The following is a 21,585-nucleotide window of genomic DNA, read 5'->3' as shown; positions in this document are numbered from 1 at the left end:
CGCTCCGGCCGTGAGGGCCGGGCACGGGCCTGTGCCCGGCCGTGAGGGGCGGGCCGGGCCGGAGGAGCCGCCCCTGCCGCGCAGGCACCGCCCCCGCGGGGCCGCTCCTGCCCCGACTTCCTGAGGGCGGGCGGACGGGCCCAAGATGGCGCCGGGCCGCTGGCGCCAGGGGCGGCGGCTGCTCCGCGCTCTGCTACTCGTGGCGCTGCTGGGTCCCGCCGCCGCCTTTTCTTCGTCCTTCTACAGCCCCGGCGAGCCGCGGAGCAGCGTGCGAGTGCTGTGCGGCTCCAACTGGAGCCTGGTGTTGCAGGGCCAGTGGATGTTGGAGTTGTGAGTAGCGGCCGCTTTCCCGCCCGCCTCGGAGGCAGCGTGGCCGGGGGGGCGAGGGGGGTTCCCTGCGAGGAGTTCCCTGCGGGCATGGCCGGTGCCTGCAGCCCCGCTGTGGGGGCAAGGGGGCCGGGCCGGCCTTCCCGCCCTGCGGAGGGGCCGTGCAGCTTCCCCACGCCGGCAGGGGCTGCCCGGGCACGGCCAGAGGGAGCAGCGGGCGGTGCCCGGTGCCCGCCCTCAGTCGGTGGGCACAGCCCGGTCTGCGGGGATGGCCGGGTAGAACCCGCCGATTCCCGGCTGTGTGGGCACAGTCCCCAAGGTTAAACGGGTCACTCTAGACAGGGGGGCATGAGGAATATGGAATGAAGGACATGGAGGTGTGAGAGCGAGTCCCGAGCAGGCCACCCAGTTGATCAGGGGAATGGAGCATCTCTCCTTTGAGGAAAGGTTGAGACAATTGGGGTTGTTCACCCTGGAAAAGAGAAGGCTTGGGTAACCTGACTGGTGCCTTCTAGAACCTGAAGGGAATTTACAGGGAAGATGGCGAAGGACTGTTTATAAGAGTGTGCCATGACAGACCAGGGGGGAGCACATTCAGACTATCATAGATAGTTGAGTTAAATTGGGTTTTGGGGAAGAAATTCTTTACTATGGGGATGGTGAGGCCTGGCACAGGTTGTGGATGCCCCTGGATCTCTGCAAGTGTTCGAGGCCGGGTTGAATGGGGCTTGGAGTAGAGAAAGGTGTCCCTGCCCATGGCACGGGCTTGGCACTGGATGGGTGCCAAAGTCCCCTTCCAACCCCAACCATTCCATGATTTAAAGTCCCCTTCCATCCCCAACCATTCCATGATTCGAGATCCCCTTCCAGCCCCAGCCATTCCTGATCCTGTGAAGCAGCTGTCCCTCAGGTTCCTGTCTCAGTACCCAAGGTTAAAGGGTCACTCTGGGATCAGTGTCCAGCACTGCCCCTTGCCCTGCTCCCACCAGGGACTGGCGCTGGGTTCTGTGTGAGCTTCAGGAGGGCTGGATTCCATAGGGAACATGTAGCAGGAGTGGGCTTCTAGAGCAGGGTTACATAATATCCCAGCCTTGTCTTGAGCTCGGGGCTCTCATTCAAGGGAGATGCATCACATTTCATTAATTCTGACTGCACTGGAGCGGTGACTTTGCTTGGAACATGACACTGTTTGAAATGCATGTGACTTTATTTTTGGTAGAGCCTTGCTCACCTGCTTGTATTTAGAAGGGGGGAATGGAGCTTGAGGGTTTCTTTTTAAGACAGCAGTGAGTAAAAAAGTAGTTTAAGTAGGCAGTACAGCCACGTGGTACCTGTGGGCCGTGCAGCTATAAAATAGGATTTTATTGTGGCATGTGTGCTACTCTGTGCAAGTGCTGGAGTTTAAAGCAGTTTGAACATCTGAACTCGTGCTAACTCCTAAATACTTAACTAGCTACTTAAAGTTTTGGCTTGCCCTTGAATTTGTTTTGTCTCCTGTCTCTTCTTAGCAGGATGGACTATCACCTAGGCTTTAGTGCTCAGGATCCTACTCCACCCTGGTGTTAATCAGGAATAGGTGGTGAATAGGTTAATCAGGAATACCACGTGAATAGGTGGTAACGATCCTGAAACACCTGATAGCGACCCGGGCGTGCCAGCTGTTGTGGTTGAGCATTTAGAATGGGTTTTGTGTATCTCTTCATTTATTGGGATCTGAAAGCTGGAGGGAAAAACAAATTTGTTTTAAATTGGAGTTTTTTTCACTTAGTCCAACGTGGAAGCGATTGTTACTGATTCATACACAGGTTCGTGAGTTTCCAGGAGGAAGGTTATTTATGGTCACTCAAAGTTTTTATTTCTAAACGAAAATATTTAAATAACTAGTGGTACGTCCCTCAGAAGAAAAGAGAGAGGAACTGCCTGAAATCGGAAGTGGTTGGGGTAACAAACAATTAGAGTCCTTTGGAAGCCTTTACTGCAATTGAAAAGTTGGTTTTTGGTTTGGAGTGAGAGGTTGCTGACCACAATGGTGGCAGAGCTTTAGTGTTAGCTGGGCATGGTACACGTTGCTGCGCTGCTTAAATCAGCCTCTAATTAATGTTATTCGGTGTTTGATGTGTGAAAGATCCCCGGGTCTCCCCGCTATTTCCTGTGGTTCATTGCTGGTGTTTTCTACTTTTAAATGCAAATGTTACTATTGCATCTTCAGGGAAAAAAATATTTTCATCTGCTGCTCTTTGGAAGCCTCCTGCTGTGGTAGGAACAGGTACAGCTGCTGTTTAATGTCAGTTTTTCTATTTGGGAAAGTGGAAAATCACTGTGTAATTCCACTTTTTTGTTGTTCTCAGGTGCATAAATAGAGAAACTTAAGTTTGAAATTACTTGTGTGTGGCATCTGTAGCAGAAATGGGATTTTTCTTCCTTCACTCCCCCTAGCTGAGGTGTGTGTACTCGACTGGCTTTTTGTAACTATTTCGTTATTCATAGCTGGAAAAACTGCAGGCCCTGGAAGTGCTGCTGCATTTTATTGATAAAAATGTTTTGGAGAAGGTTCTGTATCTGCAGACATTGCACCAGCTTTTGGATGCTGTTGCTATCACAGCACACAGGTCTGGGCTGGAGTGCTGTGAGTGAGGTGCTGCAATGAGCTGTGTTTAAAAGTTTCCCTCTTTCTGTAGCTGTGAGATAATGATTCATTAATATGCTGAGTTTTCTTTTTGTCTTTAATATTGTCTGTCTGGAACACAGAAAACTAATTTCTGGTCTGCTTACTTAAAAGTGCATTTTGCATTTCCAAACTTGATTTATCTTAATTTAACATCCTCTTCTTTTTGAGGCAAATTAAAACAAGCAAACAAAAAGCCCAACCTATCAATGAACTCGTTGTTTTTGTGCCTCTGGTTACAAAAGTAACTGTTTATGCTCTTGGTGCATCTGCAGTACTTCATGTGCTTGTTCCCACTTCGGGTATTAAATGTTTTGGTTCCCCTTTGTTTCAGCACAGACTCATTGCAGTGTGCACCTGAAAAACAATGTCTTCATTGTCCATTTCAGTTCTAGCCAGGTGACAGTCAGGAGACCAGTTAATAGTCATGTTTCTAAGGGTTATTATTCTTACAGTGTAAGAATACTTTTATTTTTTCATTGTCACTTACCATGGAACGTTGCCCTGCTGTCTCTGTGGCCAGCTGCTTGCAAGGGTTGAGCCTCCACCAGCACCTTTAGTCTGTAGCTTCGAGGGAGTGCGCTAAAAATGAAATTGCATGTTTTGGTATGTGGATGGTTTAATCGGTTGCCTGGAAGTACTTTGTGTATGTAAAATCCCAAAGGATGTGCTAAATATTTAACAATTGCTGTCAGTTAGGAATTCAACAAGGTTGAGAATTTTCTGTCACTTAAGGGTGTCTAGTCTCTTACTTCATGTTAGTGTCCAGGCTTTTCTTTGTCGTGTTTGTAAAAATCCCCAGCAACCCAAAACCCAAAAAAGCCAAAAAGCAGGGGGAATGAAAATCAAGTTATCAACACTGTTTTGGTTTTGAAGCCTCTGCAGCTCTGCTGGCTGACTCCAGAGGAAGTGACCAAACATTTTATTAAATAACACACAGCTGAGTGTTGTGCAGGGCATTGGCTGTACAAAAACTGCAATAATGTGATGCTGAAATATACTTTGTAGCAGAAACAAAACAGGTGCAGAAGGGGATGTAAAATTAAGTAGAATGATGGAACTTAATCTTCTGACACTCTAGAATAATTCGCATAAATTTTCATTGATTGATTTGCTTTCTATTTTAGAAATAATTTCTTCTTTAAAAAAAAAAAGCCTTGTCTGGTTTGGAGGGGTTTGGCACTTGGTAGGAAGCTCCTTGACAGCTTCCAGGGCTTGTGTTGTGGTGATACAGATCCACAGGGGTAAATGACAGGGACCAACTTCTGTATCTTTGCCTGCCACCTGCTCACTTGGAAAGTCATTAAAAACTCACAGTTGATCTGGAGCTTTGCTTTTGTTGGCATTACAGAGCTGCCCATCCTGCCCCAAGACCTAGCTGTGTTTAGAATTGTTTTTTTTTCTTGTTTTCATTTTCTATGCTTGTGAGATCTGTAGCAATAAAGCAAAACTATTTAAAACAATAAAAATAAGAATTTAATTCTGCTGCTGCTTTTACTATTCCATTGGGTACTGTCCCCACATTTTTGCTCTTATTTTAATAGCATTCCCAATATGAACTCCATCAAGCAGCTTGGTTTAAGGAAGTTTGCTATTCAGCAAATCCTCTCATGCTGTATCCATGAGCTGTTTTTCCTTTTTCCTGGATTCGTGCAGCTTGGTGAAATTGCGAATCAAAGTATGGATTGGTACTCAAGGTTGCATCTGTTATTGTTGGTAATAGTGTGAGAATGCAGATAAAGTCAGTTAAATGTACTTGAAAAGGGTGGAATGGTGAATTCAGTGGCCAGGCAGGTGCGAGCAGCGAGAGAAGAGGCTCAGAGCTGGAAAACATCAGTACGGCTTAACAAAGTCTGTGTGTTTACTGATCCACTGGGGGTGATAGGCAGAGTGGCACCTTTGCTCAAACTGGTTTTCACTTGGCTGGGGTTTGTTGTGCTGCCTCAGTGAAGCTGCTGGTATTTGAAAGCCAAAGGTTGTTCCTTTGTGCTTTAGATCAGAGATAAATAGTAGTCAAAAGCAAAGCCTGAGTCTGAGAGCTTCGAACTTTGCTTTTCAATTGCTTTTTATATGCCCTCTGCAAAAGCTTTAGATATTGTAGTGGAGTAGGAGCAGGAGAAAACACCTGCATGCTTGGAAATAGTGATTTTAGTTGTTGTTGCAGTGATAGATGTGTGCCTTTTTTATGGAGGGCTGGCCGTGTGTGAGAGGATTTCAGCTGTAAAACTGCTGTGGAAGAGCTCTGGAAGCATCAGGAATGAGGTGTGTGTTGGGGAATGTGCAGTACCTGCTTGCAGTGAGTAGTTTGGCAGTGTGTAACTTCTAGCTGTGATGGAGATCAGCAAATTGCCTTTTAATGTGAAACAGGCTACTGAAAGCTTCCTTTCCTTAACAGAGTACCCAAGTCTCAATTTAAATTCCAGAAGATTTTGATTGTTGACTTGGAGCAGCCTGTTTTCTTGTTACAGCTTTTGCACTGCACCCTGTGCCCTGCAGGTTGATAGGGAGGGGGATTGGGAGTGACAGCCTGAAATTTGGTGGTGGTGACAAAGTGCTCATTGTTTCCTGCCCTGCCTGGTGTTTGGCAGAAGAAATTTGGGTACTTCTGCTTTTGCCAGGGAGCTGCTCTTGCATTTTGTGCCTTGAAAAGTAACAAAGACTGCTTCCACAGCAGACACAAGGGTCTGTTTCCCTGCTCCTACAGATAATACTGTTTTAAATATGAATTTAAGAATGGCAGTTGTACCTTAATTTCTTTGGAAATACCGATCTGCCACAGTTCTAAAAACCCTGTTGAAATCAAGTACTTCCCTCAGTGCTTCAGGGTGCAGAAAGTTTTTTGGAACTTTTGATAAGATGTCCAAAGTGTGAGTTATTTTACTGTTCTGTAACTTACCTCCCCTTACACTGACTCTTTCAGTGTTTTAAGACTGAAAGAGACACACTAAAGTTTTGGTAAAGTAATTTATTTGTTATATCCAGGGGGCAGGCATGAATTCCTTGATGCTGCACTAAAAATGCAGACATGAAAGCTTGAGGAAGATGAGGGTGTGGAGGTGAACAGCAGTGGTAACTCTGGCAGAAATCTGATGTCTGTTACAAGTTGTCTCTTGAGTGTGTGGGGACAGGCTGCTTCCTGGCTGGCAAGAGTTGGATGGGTAATTTCAGGAACATAAAGCAAATATTTTAATCCTGATTTTCTGTGCCAGTGTTCAGCTGGAGTGGCTGGATCTTGCAGCATTATATGGAACTATTGCCATCCCATGTCCAATATTGATACTCAAAATTAGACAGCTAACAACCACAGCTTTTTGTGAAATGCACTGTTACATCCCGTCACTGCTGAACTATGACATGGGTAGATTTTCATGCTGCTTTGAGCTAAAGGAAATACTTTCAATCATATAAGTGTTAGTTGTATATTGAATATTCCACTTCATTCAGGAGAAATGCTCATGCATGTCAAATGTAAATATAAATATTGATGGGGTCAAAATTTCTATTCCAAAATCAGATTAAACAGGTGAAAGGATGTATTTGTTTTGAAAATCTCATGGTGTGAATCTGAGACATCTAGAGAAGCTGGATTTAGAAAACAGTGAAGCTTCTCTTTTATTTTAGCTCAACAGCAGCTGCATTATCTGATGGATGTTTGCAGGTTCTTATCTATTAGTCAAGCCTGTATAATGAAATAATCCTGTTTGTAAAGTACAGTACCTGCCAGACTGTTATTAAAAGCTTTCTCTGGGCCAGCAGCACAATGGAGAACATCACTGTGTGTGAGACTTGTTTCCAGCATCCTTTGGAGAGATACTGAGGGGCTGTGTCTTGGCAGGACAAGATTTATGTCCTTTTTGCAGATGCTTTCACACAGAGTGACGTTGACTTAAAAAGACAAGATATAGGCTTTCACAGTTAGACTCATAAATTTCTAGTACAGTAATATAAAACAAGCATTTTTAATTTGTGTCCTTTCAACTGCCAAGTGGCAAGATTCCCTTTTTTAAATACAGGAGTTCAAAAACTACCAGAAGGCACTCAGAGTACATCTGATTCCACCTCTTCTGTGAGAAATGACCTGTTTTACATGAAGCTTTATTCATATGAACCATCTGGGGGTTTCAGGGATACCTCTGTCTGCAGCCAGTGGGGAAGTAAGCATTCCTGAGAGCCAGAGAACAGGAATTGCCAGTCCCCAGGTCACACAGCAGGGGTGGCAGAGATAGCAAAGGAGTGGAGAGCCTTGGGAAGGCTCCCAGGGATGGTTTTGTGCTCAGGATCTTGGACTCTGCCCAGAAGGGAATGTGGTTCTGTGCTTTGCAATGGATGGGGAGCGTGGTGGCATCTGAGGAGCCCTGTGACCAGGAGAGTATCCCCACACTCACTGCTTTTGCTGCCAGAAACCTCCATCCCTGCCCTAGTAAATCAGATTAAAGCCCATGAAGGTCTCTTCTCATTGGTAAAAGGCTGAGTCTGTGCATGGGCAATGGCCCCAGCTCAGTCTGTACCTCCTAGTCCTGGTTCCCTGCAGACTTTGCCCACCAAGTTAGGATAAAATACAGCAAGGTGGAAAAAGGGTTTTTTATAATCAATTTTATCTGATGTTATGCTTTATATTAGCTGCTCTGTTTCCAGATTGGTATTAGCAATAGGTGCAAAATTGGTTTAATTCTTCTGATTGAGAGTGTAGAAAATGCACTCTTGAAAAGAGCACTCTTATTTTTCTGAAATGAATCCTGGGTAAAACAAGACAATAACTATGAGCAGCAGGAATTTGATGTGTGCTCTTTTTAAGTCTCATGGCTGCTCTCAGAAAGGGCATATTGTGATGTATGAGTAGTGGGCTAAGGCAAATGCAATTTCAGGAAGTTCTGAGGTGTGAGAAATCAATACAAAATGCTGTGATGAAGGATGCTGCTTCAAAGGACAGCCTGGCTTCAATAATTCAGATAGCTGCCATGAAAATGTATTTTATTTCCTATGTAAATAGAATAAATCACAAGTGGTGAGGAGTTTGGATGTGAATTTCTCAAATCTGTGATTTGTTTTGTTCTGATAACATGGGGAGGAACATAGGGATTGATAAAAAAACTTTGATTGTCTTACTCAGTGGACTTGATTAAGAAAAACTGTAGACGTTCCCTTTGTGATTGATGTGTTTGTACATTGTATGATAGATCAATGAGCATGTGTGTAATGGAAGAATATAAAACATTTCCTGCCTTCCCCCCAGTTACGCCCCGTGGTGCCCGGCGTGTCGGCAGCTGGAGCCCACCTGGGAGAGCTTTGCCAAGGAGAGCGAGCGGCTCGGCATCGCCGTGGGCAAGGTGGATGTCACTCAGGAGCCAGGTACTGCAGCAAACACTGCTTCAGTAACTGAATTATCCAGCACAACCACCATTTGCTGTTGTTTAGGCTTCCAAGTCAAAATCATCTTCTCCACACTTTGTTTCTCCATACAGTTTGTATTTCTGAGCCAAAGTTGATAAACTGTTTGAAGGATTAAAGAATTGGGGGGTGATTTGGCTTAATACTGACTTACAAGAGGCTTATTCTCTATTTTAATCTTCTGCACTGGAAGCTGTTGCCTGTCCCGTTCCTCCAACCTGTCTGCAGAAGATTCCAGCTCTGTAGCTTCCCATTAGGAGAATTTCAGGGTGTGGTAGAGCAATCCTGCTTTGAAGTTGCTAACTGTTTCCAGCATATTGCATGCTTATTGATGCTTTAATTGTAGCAGTGCTTTATATTACAGATGTTATTATTACAGCTGTTCCCTGTTGGTGATGCACATATGCAAATATGTTTATAAAAACATTTCCCTAACTGTTCACAGAAGCATGAGTGCAATCTAATTTCTTCCTTTGATGACTCCCTTCCAAGTTTTGAGTGTGTCTTTGTACAAGCAATATTAATATTGTATAAACCTCTGCATCTCCTGAGAATGCTTCATGCTTGCTTGGGCTTTAAGGGGATAAAGGATTTTATCAGCAGTATCAAAAGACTAGTAGATGAGATGTTATTAGAAACAAAAAGCCAGACTTCACCGATTCTTCTTTGTTTTTGCTTTATAAAGTGTGTGGAAAATGTGTTTATTAGTTGAATAAATGCTGAACAGATTTACTGTGTCAAAACTGTTGTATCAGAATCAGCAATCTAAATTGACAAGAAAATGCCAGTGTTTCTAGACCCTGTGTAGGTTCATGTCTTGTTAAAAGTTCACAAGTAGAGAAAAAATCTGGTATCAAAAAGCTGCCTATACTAATCATTATATAGTGTTAGAAACAGATGAGTTTTAATATTGCCTTGTTTAAATAGATGTAACCTAATACTTGGATTTCTAATGTTGCTGAGAGTCCTGACCCCTAAGCGTGGTTTTTTCCTGAGTCCAAGGACTGACCTAAATGATGAATTTGTACCAAAGCTCATGTAATTCACCTCCAACATCCAGCTCAGCCCTGGGAGCTGCAAGCACTTCTAGAAGTAAGGAATGCTCAAACTGGAAAACAACCATTTATTACATGTTTGACCTTTGGTACTGATGTAATTTGGAAGATACGAGTTTCTATGGAGCTCTCCAAAGTTACTGAGGTATTTTTACTGTGGGCTTTGCATCAGCCTTTCAGTTGTGTTTAAGTGCTCTGTCTCCTTTCTTGATTGCACAATGGTACTTTAATTAGTCTCAGTTATGTAACCCCTTCATTGAATTGAAAGTAGTCAAAATGTGTTAAATTAGGGGAAAACCACGAGATGAGTGCAGAGTTACATAAAATTGCACTTCCCAAAGCAAAGGAGAAAGTGGCCATTCATGGGGCTTAATTGCAGGAGATGCCTGAAGAATGAATCCAGCAGAGTCTTAATGGCTTCGATGTTCCAGCCTTAAAGTGCTTCCTCTTGCCTCATCTTCTGCATTGGAACATTCAGGGTGGAACAAGCACATAGTGCAGATGCTTCTGGACCCTTAAATTCTGCATATTTGTGGTGCCTTTTTAAAGCTCCTGATCACATTTACCTGTCAATTACAACAAGACTTCTTGGATCTTCTGTGTCTTCTTTGAGTAGTTGTTGGTTGAAAGTAGTTGGATGACAGCTCTATTCTTTGTACATTTTTGGAGGTGTGCATATCTCTGAAATACCTCAGATAAAAGGGTTTTTAAATTTTTGATTAACTGCTGATTTCATAGTGGATGTCACTTTCTCATTTGCAGATGCTGTACTGTAACAATTCAAGATTGTATTCAACAGGCACCAAAACGATTTAATGTGTTCTTAAATTTTGTAGCTGACTCACATCTGGTTTTGCCAATCTAGGGAGGTGCCTTAGATAACCAGCAAACCTCCAACAAAAATATTGGAGATGGTTAGATGCATTTCATAACTTATAGATTTCAGATATGCTTCTGAGGTGTTCACTCCAGGATAGGCCACAGGTGAGAGGTTTGAGCTGTTTTATTTCCTTTGCCTGAGTGGCATTTGTAAGAACTTGAAAAAGCCTGTCAGTGTTCCCATGACTTTCTCTGTTGTTAAGCTAATTATGTTCTTTGTGACTCTCCACCCACTTTTCCTTGTGCAGCTGTGCTGTCTGCTTTATTAATTGTGCTGCTACACTTGTGGGTTTGTTTGCTTTATCTCTCCCTGTGCTGGCACAACTTTTAGCTGTTCCAGAAAGTTTTTCATCACCTTGCCTCTTGTAGCAATACAGGCAGAGAGCTTGAAAGATGAGGTAAAGAAGCTTTCCTTTCTGGGTCTTTGAAGATCATTTGCTTTACATGTCTTCAAACAAAATACCAAACAACAAAAAACCCTTTTTTTGCCTATTCCACTGAGTAATTCACACTGAGGAAAACATTACCAGTGAAACTTTTAAAAATACCTGCTTTATTTCAGTATGGCTCATCTTTGTCTCTAAAGGCAGAAACCCTCTTGCTACAATATTTTTCTGTGGCTGATTCTGTTGCCTAGAGCTGTTTGCTTTATTGAAGGCTGCATAAGGCCTTCATTTCCCAGAGGATTTTTCACAGACTTTTCTAAAAGGCAAAGTTAAATAACCATACTCTTTATACTGGTACTTGAGATGAATTGCATTGCTGCCTACTGGAATTCAGCCCTCCCTGATGGACTCTGAGTGCATCTAATGCTGGGCTGCTGCAAAACTTCAACTGTGTGCAAATACTGAGGAGACAAATCCACTGATGAGAAAAAATACCTCTCAGTAAACAAACATCCTTCAAGCTAAACATTCTTCCTTCATTTATAACCAATATTCAGTATCTGTTACTGTTCGTAGCAAATGTGAGGACAAACTCTTAACCTGTATTTACAAAACAATGGTGAAAGCTGTGCAGCCTGCTCTGAAATACAGACATGTTGCTATTTATAGGTAAGTCAGAATGCTGAGAAATTTCAATGTTACTGAACTGTTTGTGTTTTTTTTCCTTTCTAGGCTTGAGTGGTCGTTTCTTTGTCACAACACTTCCTACAATTTACCAGTAAGTGTGTCATACTGGAAACTGCAGCTGTTGTCATTTGATTTAATATATAACTGCAAAGTAGGGGAAATGAAGGAATAGTGACTTTCAATTTCAGCTCAGGTTATTGTAGCTTTGATTGCATGATGGAATCCTTATGTGAGGCTTTTCTTTAGTTTAAATGACTTTACTAAGTTTCCCTGTTATCCATACTGTTAAAAATGGAGCACAGAAGACATTTGCTGTATCTCATCTCCAATAAGGTGATGCCATCCTTAAAGTATTGAACCCTTCATTAAGTCAGAATATTATGAGTTGTGCAGATACGCAAACAAATACCTATATATGTGCACTTTTAATTCTGACTTGTATTTAGAAATGGTCTTGTTGTTAACCTCACGTGCTTTGTGTATTTGCTCTAGTGCCAGTGAACATTTAAGAAAAATAGCAGCTTTATAAATGGCAGAACCCTCTGCTGTTTAAAACCTGAGATTTTCTGTGCTGGATTGCAGTTCCCAAACTCTCACTCTGAGCCAATGAGATCTGTGATGTCTGTGGGGTTTTGGGTGGGATTTTCCCCCGGATTTGGAGCTGTGTGTGCTGATGGGTTTGTTTTGCAGCGCCAACGACGGAGTGTTCCGCAGATACCGTGGCTCCCGCACCCTGGAGGATCTCCAAGGCTACATCCTGGAGAGGAAATGGGAAGCTGTGGAGCCTGTGGCAGGATGGAAGTCTCCATCTTCTATAATGTAACACTTGGTTTTTGTTAACAAGAACAATGTTTTATATCTCTGTATTCACTGAGGGTCCTGTATTGACAGTTTAAAGACAAAAGGCCTTTATTCCTTGGGCTTGCAGAAGCCATCAGTATTGACAGGCTGATACCCAGCTTCTCACCTATACAGGCAGCTTATTTTCTGCATTTGCTTTTGTTTGTGTCTGCTGGGGCTTGTTTATGTCATATTTGAAAAGAGATTAAAAGAAAAAATACAGGCACTGATCATTATGTAAAGTGGCATTTCTAATATCTGCTGAGTCCTGGAATCAAGTGTGTGTTTAATTTACATAAAGCAGTAGCTTCATGACTTCTGGCTACTGCTACTTTAGCTTTAGGGGTTTCTTGTTTATTTCTCTACAAGAGAGACTTTTGTCTCCCTTTGGAGTAGCAAAGAGTGTGGTGCTTACAGGATGCATAAGAACTTCTTTGTAGAAAGAGGGATTTGCTTAGAAATATTGTAGAAAGCTTGCATGGCACAAAGGATGAACCAAAGACGTGAGTGGCCTGCAGTTCCTTCTGGCTGAAGCCATTATGTATAAATTCACATCAGAGATCCAGAGAGTCTGTATTTTCCATGTGAGAAGGAAGAGGAGCTGTAGGGATATTTAGGGATGGGGAGAGGAGCTGCAGGGCTGCTGTGAAACTGTCCTTTCATTTCCTTGTTTTCAGGATGCATGGCATGGCAGGGCTGTTTCACTTCTCAGGATGGATCAGGGTAAGTAACTGTGTGGTGTTTTCCATGCTCCTTTTTATGCTTAGAGTAATCATATGTTTAAAAGTCATTATGACTGAATATTTTTATTTTCTTTTTATGGGAGCTGCATCACAGGGCCAGGGAGTTTTTTAGTAATAATTTCTGGGTCTGGGGTTCAAACTGGCAACACCACTTGTATAGGAACATGATGTATTTGGATAATAGAGTAATTATCAGAGGTAAAGGAGAAATGCTTGGCTATACTGTGTGCTTTAAAATATTAAAACATATTTTACACTATATTATTTCAAGATGCTTTAATTTGGGAGCTATCAAAGTTTTTCCATGGCATCCAAATAGTGAGGATTTTCAGATTCTGGTTAGGAAGCATCCTCTTAAGACCTTTGAGTTAATGAGATTGAGACACCGTATTTGATTGCAGCAAAATGTTACTATTGTAATATGTGCTTCAGACAGGAAACATAGTTGAGAGTTGGAACAAGTTTGTATCACTTTTACTGAGCATCAAACTAACATAGAATCAAGCAGAGCTCTGAGTTGTGTATCTTTGATTCTCTCACTGGATAATATTTACTTTTTATAGCCTTCTGGTGTTTCTCTCCCATGGTTGCTCTGAAATGGTGTTGTTTCTCTATAGTCTCCTTCCTGAAAGATTAACTGTCCTGGGAAGAAACCTCTATTTTGTGTTCCACTCTGAATATTTCAGGTGTATGTTTCCTCACTCCTCCTGCTCTGCTGTCTTTGCTTAGGCCTTAACAAATATCAGAAGATGTTCTGACATTTAAAAAGAAGGCTCTGGAATTTTTGTGTTTAAACTGCTGTAAATGTTGTTTGTGGTTTGTTTTGAGGGAGATTTAAGGTCATAATTGACCTCCCACCAGCTCACTGACTCCATGTGCTGCTTGACTCAGCCAGTTAAATTTGTAGGTTTGAGGAACAGATCAAAGTTTGAAAGAAGTCTTAATACTGTATTTGGGTTATTTAAATTTAGTAGTGAAATAATTTGTTTAGTGTATGCTTAGAGTGTATGGCTCCTATTAAGAGCTGAAAAATCTTAAGGAAGAGCAGAATGGTTTGATTTTAGTCAATGAACAGATGCCACCTAAGGATGAAGGATGTTGTGGTACTCTGCTGCAGAGCTCCCCATCCATCCTTCTTCAGTGAAGGTTGTGTGGCATCTGTAATGCTGAGTGTCTCAGGGAGAAGCAATTGTGCATCCTCTGCTTAAAAAGCCTTTTCATGTGAACAAATCAGTAGAAACCCCCAAGATTTAATGGTGTCAAAAGGGGAAGACTTCAATATAGATACTGTTAAATGAAAGCTATTAATCAGACAGCAATGCATGTGTTGGCTGTAGAAATCCTAAGTGGTTTTAGGTATGAAATTATTAACTATCTTGTTCTAATTTCCAGCAAATTCATAACTACCTCACTGGCACTCTTGGAGTTCATGTTTGGGTTTCCTATGCCATCTTCATCCTAGCTACCTTACTGATTGGCCTGCTCTTAGGTTTGGTAAGAAAACATTACTTTTTTTCCTCAGTTAACTAGAACTCTTGCTTTCCATTATCTTGTGAAAAAAATAAAACCAGCTTTGCTCATAAGATATACTTAAATATACCTTGCTTTAATAATATATTACTGAGTACTAATATCTCTTCCCTGTGACACCCAGAGTGTGTGAGAGTGGGTTAAAGCTGTGCCAGGGAGGTTTAGATGGACATGAAGAAGCAGAGGGTGGTGGAACACTGCAGAAGGCTCCCCAGAGTCAGTGCCCCAGGCCTGTCCCTGGTCAAGAAGCATTTGGACAGAGCCCTCAATACAAATCAGGTCACCTTCTTATGAAATCTTATCAAATTCTTATTAAATGCTTCAATTTAGATTTGTTCAGTCCATCCACTAGAGGACTGATTCCTGTGTTGGCCTTTTTGTATCTAAGACTTTTCTACTTGAGTGGAAAATGTGGTCAGAGTTGGTCAGGACTGCTGCTTGGGTCAGCAGTGTAAGGGTTCTGCCACGCTGTTACTCAAAATCAGAGGATGAAAATGTTTTTTAAGGCTTTGGAGGTCTGGGGGGTTTAGGTTTTTTCAGGTTAGCTGCCTGTTCCACAAGCACATTCTGCAGCTGCAAGGACAGTTCACACAGTTCTGCTGGTAACTGGTTCAGCCAGCTGCTAGGTCACTGTTCCTTGCAGGATGTGTAAAAGTTGTTTGTTTTATGTGGATCTCTGACCTTCAGCCCAAATATTAGTGAAATAAAGAAAAATTTTGTCAATGTATTTCCCAGTAGTTCTGGGAAGTGATTTCAAAGCAGTTGAAATCTGAATTTAGGCAAAACCATGTTTTATACTCAATGTGCATGCAGAATTCTTGTATACAAGCAAATGTTTTTGATTATTCAATTTCAACAGCTTTCATTTTTCTAGATGGTAGATTTTCACCAGATGAGAGCAAAACAAGTTAGTATAACTAGGAGCAAGTGAATATCATGTTTTAAAAGAAACTCTCTGTACTCCTTCACTAAAAATACCCCAACTGAAAAAGCTGAAAAAATGTGCAGTTCATCCCTCAGCTCTTTCCAAAAAGCTTTTCAATGATTGAAATATATTTCTTTCACATGATGTCAGCTCTGTCTTTTTCTGTGCACTATTCTTAGCCTGTGACAGTGAGGCACAAATGTCTTCCTTGCATTTTGAGTTCTGCACTGGGCTGGTCAAATAATGAGCACAAAAGGTGGAACACACACCTGTACTGGAGAGCCAGGGATAGGAATGGATTAACATCCCAAAATACAGGAGATCTTGACCAAGATTTTTTCATAAATTTTCAGAAAGTAAAAATTCTCAAACTGTGTTCTGAGCTGTTCTTCAGCTGTGAGCAGTGTCAGTACTGAATAAATTTAGGCAAGTAGGAGGCAGAAAATGGGTAGTAGAAGGTAGGGGAATGTTGGTTAGTACACATTGAGAATGCACTTTTTTCCATGTTTTTATTTAGTTCTTATCTCTAAGCAAGATAACACAATTTTGTGAATTTGATTGTGCATATCTATCTAAAAGGAATGAGTGCAGGGACTTTTGCAATTGCTAATAAATGCTGTTTTTATTATTGCTAATAAATGCCTTTTTCCTTTCCACAGGTCCTGGTTTTGATTTCAGACTGCCTCTGCCCAGCCAAGTCAAAACACTTGGCTGGAACACCTGGTAAGAACTCTTCTGAGAGGCTGAGGAGCTGTAGTTTCAGGTGTAAATTTGTAGGAGGAAGGGCAACACACTGTTCAGATCTTAGCTGTGAACCAATAACCCAGGAGCCAAGTAAAACTGGTTTGTCTTTGGTTTGTAACTCAGTGGAATAAAATCCAAGTCCATCTGTGCCTGACATGCAAGGAAAAGTAATGGAAATGAAGAGAAATCTACTGAAGATTTAATTAAATAACTGAGAAATAAGAAAAAGTGTTCAGTCACAGAATGGTTCAGGTCAGAAGGGACTTTAAGGATCACCTGGTTCCAATTCCAGCTGGAATAATAATTGTGATCCCTTATAATAATGTCCATCCGTGTTTCAGAGCGTGTCTCTGCAGCTCAGGAAGGCTTTGCTGTGGGTCAGTCTAACTGCAGTCTCTGCTTTCTTTAGAGGAAGCCATCAGCAAGGAGAACGCGGCGCTGGAGGAGCCCGACGAGGCCGCGCGGCTCTCTGCCGATGAGGCCGCTGATGTCAATGACCTCTCAGATGGAGAAGATGCAGCAAACTCCAGTGCTGATGAGTCAGAGGAGGATTTAGCACTTGGAAAAGAATCAGGGGGAGAAGAGACAGAAGACTTGAGTGAGCAGCCTGTAGCTGAATCAGAGACTGAAAGCACAGTGAGGCAGCGCAAGAGTCAGGGTGCTGAGAAGGAACTATAGCTTCCCCTGTGGTGTCTCTTGTACACCTGGACCAAAGAAGTGTCAGACCCCTCCGGGTCTGAAGCTGGAGCTTACACTTGATTTGTCGTTGGTGTTTACGCAAAGCTCTGCTCTGCCAGCAGGCTCCTCTTTTTTTAAGCTTAGTACTTGCTTACTTTCTTTGATAAGCACATTTGCTGTGTGTTGTGTGACCTTAGCCATGACAATCAGAATCAATGTCTTATCTGTTCCATGTCCTCAGAGAAAAAGGGGGTGTCAGCCTCAGTTCACCAGCTCTGAAATGATCATTGTGTGTGTGTCCCTCTAAGGACTGACCTGGGCAAGATCAGGACTTTTAACTCCACGGTAGCTTGGCAGGATTGTGACTTTTCTGTCTGAGTGTTGATTGTTCCCAACTGCCACAGAAGCACAGAGACAATTCACTAGTGAAAGGAGGCACTTTACTGGTCTTCTATCAGAAATGTTGTGTACCATGGGCTTGTTTTTATCACTTTCAGCTGAAGCACCTTTCTATTTGCATTTGTTTCAGAAGTTGATCCTGCAGCTCATCCCCACATGTGTCAGTTTTTGGTGATCCAGAGGCTGTGCAGCTTGAGTTGTTTGACCCAAGGAGTTGGAGTAATTAAAAACCTCAGGCAGAAAGAGAGTGGCAGCTAAATGTTTAAAATGTGTTGGAACTTTTAGAAATTTTAAAGGAAATTATTTTGGTTGGGAGAAATTTTGCCAAAGCGCAACTACTTTTTCTTTTGGTAATTTATTCCCATCGGGAGATTGCAGCAGGAAATGCTCACTTGGGAGTCATTAAGTTGTGTTTATCATGCCAGTACAAGTTTGTCATGTGCAAAGCAGCCCTGCCATTTCCAGCTTGGAATGCTTTTGGCAGAGGTCAGGCTGCTTTAGTGATGCTATCTGAAGAGGCACTTAGGGTTTTACCTTTGATCGCTGTTCTACTTTTGCGATCATCACATTGGGGAAATAAAGGGGGCACAGGTGGACAGGGATGAGGAGCTTTGGGTTTTGCTGCTTCTATCAGAAAAATGTGCACGTGTTGAACTGTGTAAAGTGAAATTGGCTTGTCAGGTAGACAGCATTAGGTGTGATTAGACTTGTGTCATTAAACATATCAGCATAAACATATCACTCCTTTGGGTTAATGTGTAAGTCTTTTTTAGTGAGGAGTACCCTCCATGAGATTCTGTATGTTCCTGCTTTGTTGATGTATGACCATGAGCGTAAGATGTGTCCTAATCTTGATATTATTTTAAAAAATATATATATGTTGCATAAAACTTGCTAACATGCATGAATTTCATCTTGTTCTTCAAGAATGAAGAGTAGTCAGAGATGAGATCATCTCTTATTAGAAGCTGCTAATGCAAAATCCTTGTTTCCTTTGAGACTGAGATTAATAGGGGCAATTTGTGTTGAAAGCTGTTTTGTTGTTGTTGTTTGTTAATGCTTACAAAGAACATAATTGCCAAGAAGGTCAACTCTCCCATCTATGTCCTGTCCCAAATGTTTTCAAACTATATGGTCGAAACTCTGCATTTGTCTGGTAGACCTGCTCAAAGAAGAAAATGATACTGCATATCCTGAATTTGAACTTTCTTAAGGAGTACTCCCAGTCTGGAGTTTGATTTCCATGTAGTGGCCACCTGTAAATGTGCTTTTACATAGGTGTAAACACAGACTTGGTGATATGTACACATTGCACTACGTTGAGAAGAGCTCGTGGCGTTTGGCTGTTGTCCCATGTAAGTGAGAGGTGTAAAGCTGACCCAGCAGTAGGTGAGGCACACAGCAGCCTGTCAAAAGCTACACTTCTGTCTGCAGAAACCAGGAAAACTTTGTGGCCACTACAGCGTGAAGAGAAGAACTGTGCACTTGGAAGACAAAGAGGTGTTCTCAAGAGTTGGGTTTCCCTCTGGATTTCACAAACAAACCCACAGATGGCACTTTGTCCTCAAAGGCATGTGGTCTGAGAGATGCTGTGGGAGAGATCAGAAGCCCCTTTGTGGTGTGTCTGAATTCTCTGCTCATGTTTCCTCTGTCCTGGCACATCACAGTTGGGTTTGGGTTATTAAAGCAAAGATAGGAAGTGTTTTCCATCATGGCAGACTGAGCTGTAAGATCACTGATGAGCAGGGGTTAAGTAAGCAGGCAGCAGTGACAGCAGCTTTGATCTGTCTGGTGAATCTAGAAATGAGGTTGGTCAGACTTCTGAGGGTTCTTGAACATAGCATGGATGTTCTTCCTGTGTTTTCATGAGTAAAGTGGGGAGTACTAGTGCTGGCTGGGTTTGACCCTATTTGCTGTGCATTGGTGTATCTTAAAGATCACTGAACTGTGGCTAAGGCTTTGCTTAGAAAAGGTGACACTGTGCAACCGTGGATCTCTCCAACTTAACTTTACATTTGTAGGAAAATGACTGTAGTGTGATACTGGAGATAGTCAGCTTTGACTAATGTTTATCTGGGAAACAGCAGGCAGCAAACACTGTAAAGGTAGATTTGTGTTTAACAGTAAAACAATTGGCTGTGCAGTAGGAGTCTTATGTTAATATACCTTCCAGGATCAGGTATTTTTCCACTAAAACACATTTTAATTGAATCATGTGAGTAGTGCTAATGAGGCCATGACAATAGTTTTAAACTTGGTGTGTTTCCAAAAAGTCAGGATCAACCTTTTGTGCAATCTGGGTGTACTGTTATCTCTGTTCTGTGAGGATTAATCATGAAGAAATGGAAATTGTTCTTGCAACCTCAGTATAGACAAAAGGGCCTTGGAGAAGCTGCTGCTGGCACTGTTCAAAATGTTCTGATGAAGGACAGGGCCTTAAGGCTTGTGAACTAGAGCTGTGTCAAAATTAATTTGAAATTGTTAAGAGGCAATTTAAATATCAATAGGGCTGCATGCCACTGGAATGGGAATGCTTAACAGCACCTCATGGAAAAAATCTGGCAGGTTCCTTTTTCAAGAGGCTAGAAATCCATCCAGCATTCCAAACCTCCTGTCCTTGGGATTTGTGTGAAACTTGTGTGTGTGTCTTGGAATGCTCTGTATCTACTGCCCCTGTGGGAGTGGCACGTGTTATGTGGGTTTTCTTCTTGCAAATGTTACACAGGGTTGTCTGTTACATCAAAGTGTTGCAAATTTATACTTAGGCGTATTTTTACTGAAATGCCACATAAAATTTTGTATTTATGACCTGCTTGGAGTCATTTTCATTTCCTCAGTGCAGAGTTGGCTCATCTGTGTCATTAACAAAAGGTTTGGGGTTTTTTAAAATAATGCTGATCTTCCAATTATAGATGCGGTGACTTGTGAAAATTCCTTAAAATCTCTAAAAGGAACCTGGACATCAATGAATTGCTTCCCTTTGGAGGGTTTCCCTAGAGGAACCCAGGGCTCTCAGAGGTTCAGAATGGAGCTGGGCAGGACAGCAAAACTGAACCCTTAAAGGCTTCACCTGCATGCGAGGTAGCTCTTTCCCTCCCTGAGAAATCCCGACTGCCAAAGCTGTGCTGACACCCTCTGGGATTTGGAGCCCAGCAAGAAATGTGCAGACCTCAAGAGCCATCCTCAGGATGTGGTTCACATTCCAGGCAGTGCTGCAGGAATGGGCTGTAGGAGCAGCTGTGCAGAGGGAGCAGGGACAGCCAGGAACCATCCCTGGCCCTCCTTGGGGCAGCTGCTGGATCTGGCACTGGGTTCCCTCTGCTCAGGTGTTACCTGAATGCCTCTCCCTGTGAATGAGCAGTTACAGGGTCTGGGCCATTGCCACTCACTTTGCTTTTCTTCTTTTCCACTGTGTTCGTTTCTGGATGCAAAGTGCAAGTTGGAATGGTATCAAATGAAGCCTTGGGAGCATTTTGTTTGCTACCTCATCATCTCGTTCTTTTGTCATGTGAGAATATGAAATTTTCTCCATGAAAACATCACATGGAATACTACAGGAAAAACTGGATCAGGTTTTGATCAGGTTCAAGCAATCAGACAAATCCAAGCTCTAGTTTTGTAGAGGAAATACTGAAGAGAACTAAAGTGGAAGAAAAGCTTGCTTTTCCTATCTGGAACTGGACCAGTGGTAAGTCCCAGCTCTGGGAATGCAGCTGCCCAATATTGTGTGGTGTCATTCCCTTCTGCTGAGGAGTAAGTTGTGTTTCACTTCAATAAGTACTGTGGCGATAACTTATTTTTAACCAAACATCTTCATTCCTCTCCCATTAGAAAAACACCTAAAACTCTTTGGTCTTACTTTCACTTCATCTTTCCTGAGAAGAAAGGAAAGCTCTGTGTTTAAATACACAGGGAACAAATGGGGATGTAGGTATCCTAATGTTTTCATTTTAATTTCTATTTTACATGGAAGTGCTGTTTTTTATGGCTCATTAGAATTACCTGGAGCCTGCTGGTACTTCAGACTTTTTACATCTGTTAATCTGGATTCCAGGGGAGTGTGGGAGCTGAACTGCACACCACGGATTTTCCTGGCACAGGCTGGGCCTGTGCCTCATGTGCTTGCAGAGGATGCAGAAAGGGCAGTGGCCATTCCAGGTGTGTCACACATCAGGAAATGACAAAATCACCTTGATAAGGGCACTCTTTCTTTGTTGCTGTGGTTGTGGGGACAACAGTAACACATCTTGGTAAATCTGCCTTGGATTGGTTTCATTGAACCCTCCAGCTCTTCCCAGGAGAATCAGTCCTCTGCTCAGTGCTGCACTATTCTGCCATC

General features: G+C 42.4%; 1 protein-coding gene across 1 annotated transcript; it reads left to right on the top strand.

The window, feature by feature from the left end:
• Window positions 1-137: 137 nt before the first annotated feature.
• Window positions 138-20,054, top strand: TMX4 (thioredoxin related transmembrane protein 4). The gene is made up of 8 exons (XM_063152823.1): window positions 138-330; window positions 8,226-8,341; window positions 11,433-11,478; window positions 12,078-12,206; window positions 12,905-12,950; window positions 14,363-14,464; window positions 16,085-16,148; window positions 16,579-20,054. Exons 1-8 carry the CDS (start codon window positions 146-148, stop codon window positions 16,845-16,847), a joined length of 957 nt encoding a protein of 318 aa, XP_063008893.1. The 5' UTR covers window positions 138-145; the 3' UTR covers window positions 16,848-20,054.
• The last annotated feature ends 1,531 nt before the right edge of the window (window positions 20,055-21,585 follow it).

This window comes from Melospiza melodia, chromosome 3 (genome assembly GCF_035770615.1).
Source record: "Melospiza melodia melodia isolate bMelMel2 chromosome 3, bMelMel2.pri, whole genome shotgun sequence".
NCBI lineage: Eukaryota > Metazoa > Chordata > Aves > Passeriformes > Passerellidae > Melospiza > Melospiza melodia.
Note: the sequence above shows the minus strand (reverse complement) of the source record. Positions and strands in the feature narration are given on the sequence as shown.

Coding starts and splice junctions, on each gene's coding strand:
- TMX4 (XM_063152823.1), top strand. CDS start 146: ATGGCGCCGGGCCGCTGGCGCCAGGGGCGGCGGCTGCTCCGCGCTCTG. Junction 11,479..12,077: donor ACACTTCCTACAATTTACCA/GTAAGTGTGTCA, acceptor TTTGTTTTGCAG/CGCCAACGACGGAGTGTTCC. Junction 16,149..16,578: donor ACACTTGGCTGGAACACCTG/GTAAGAACTCTT, acceptor TGCTTTCTTTAG/AGGAAGCCATCAGCAAGGAG.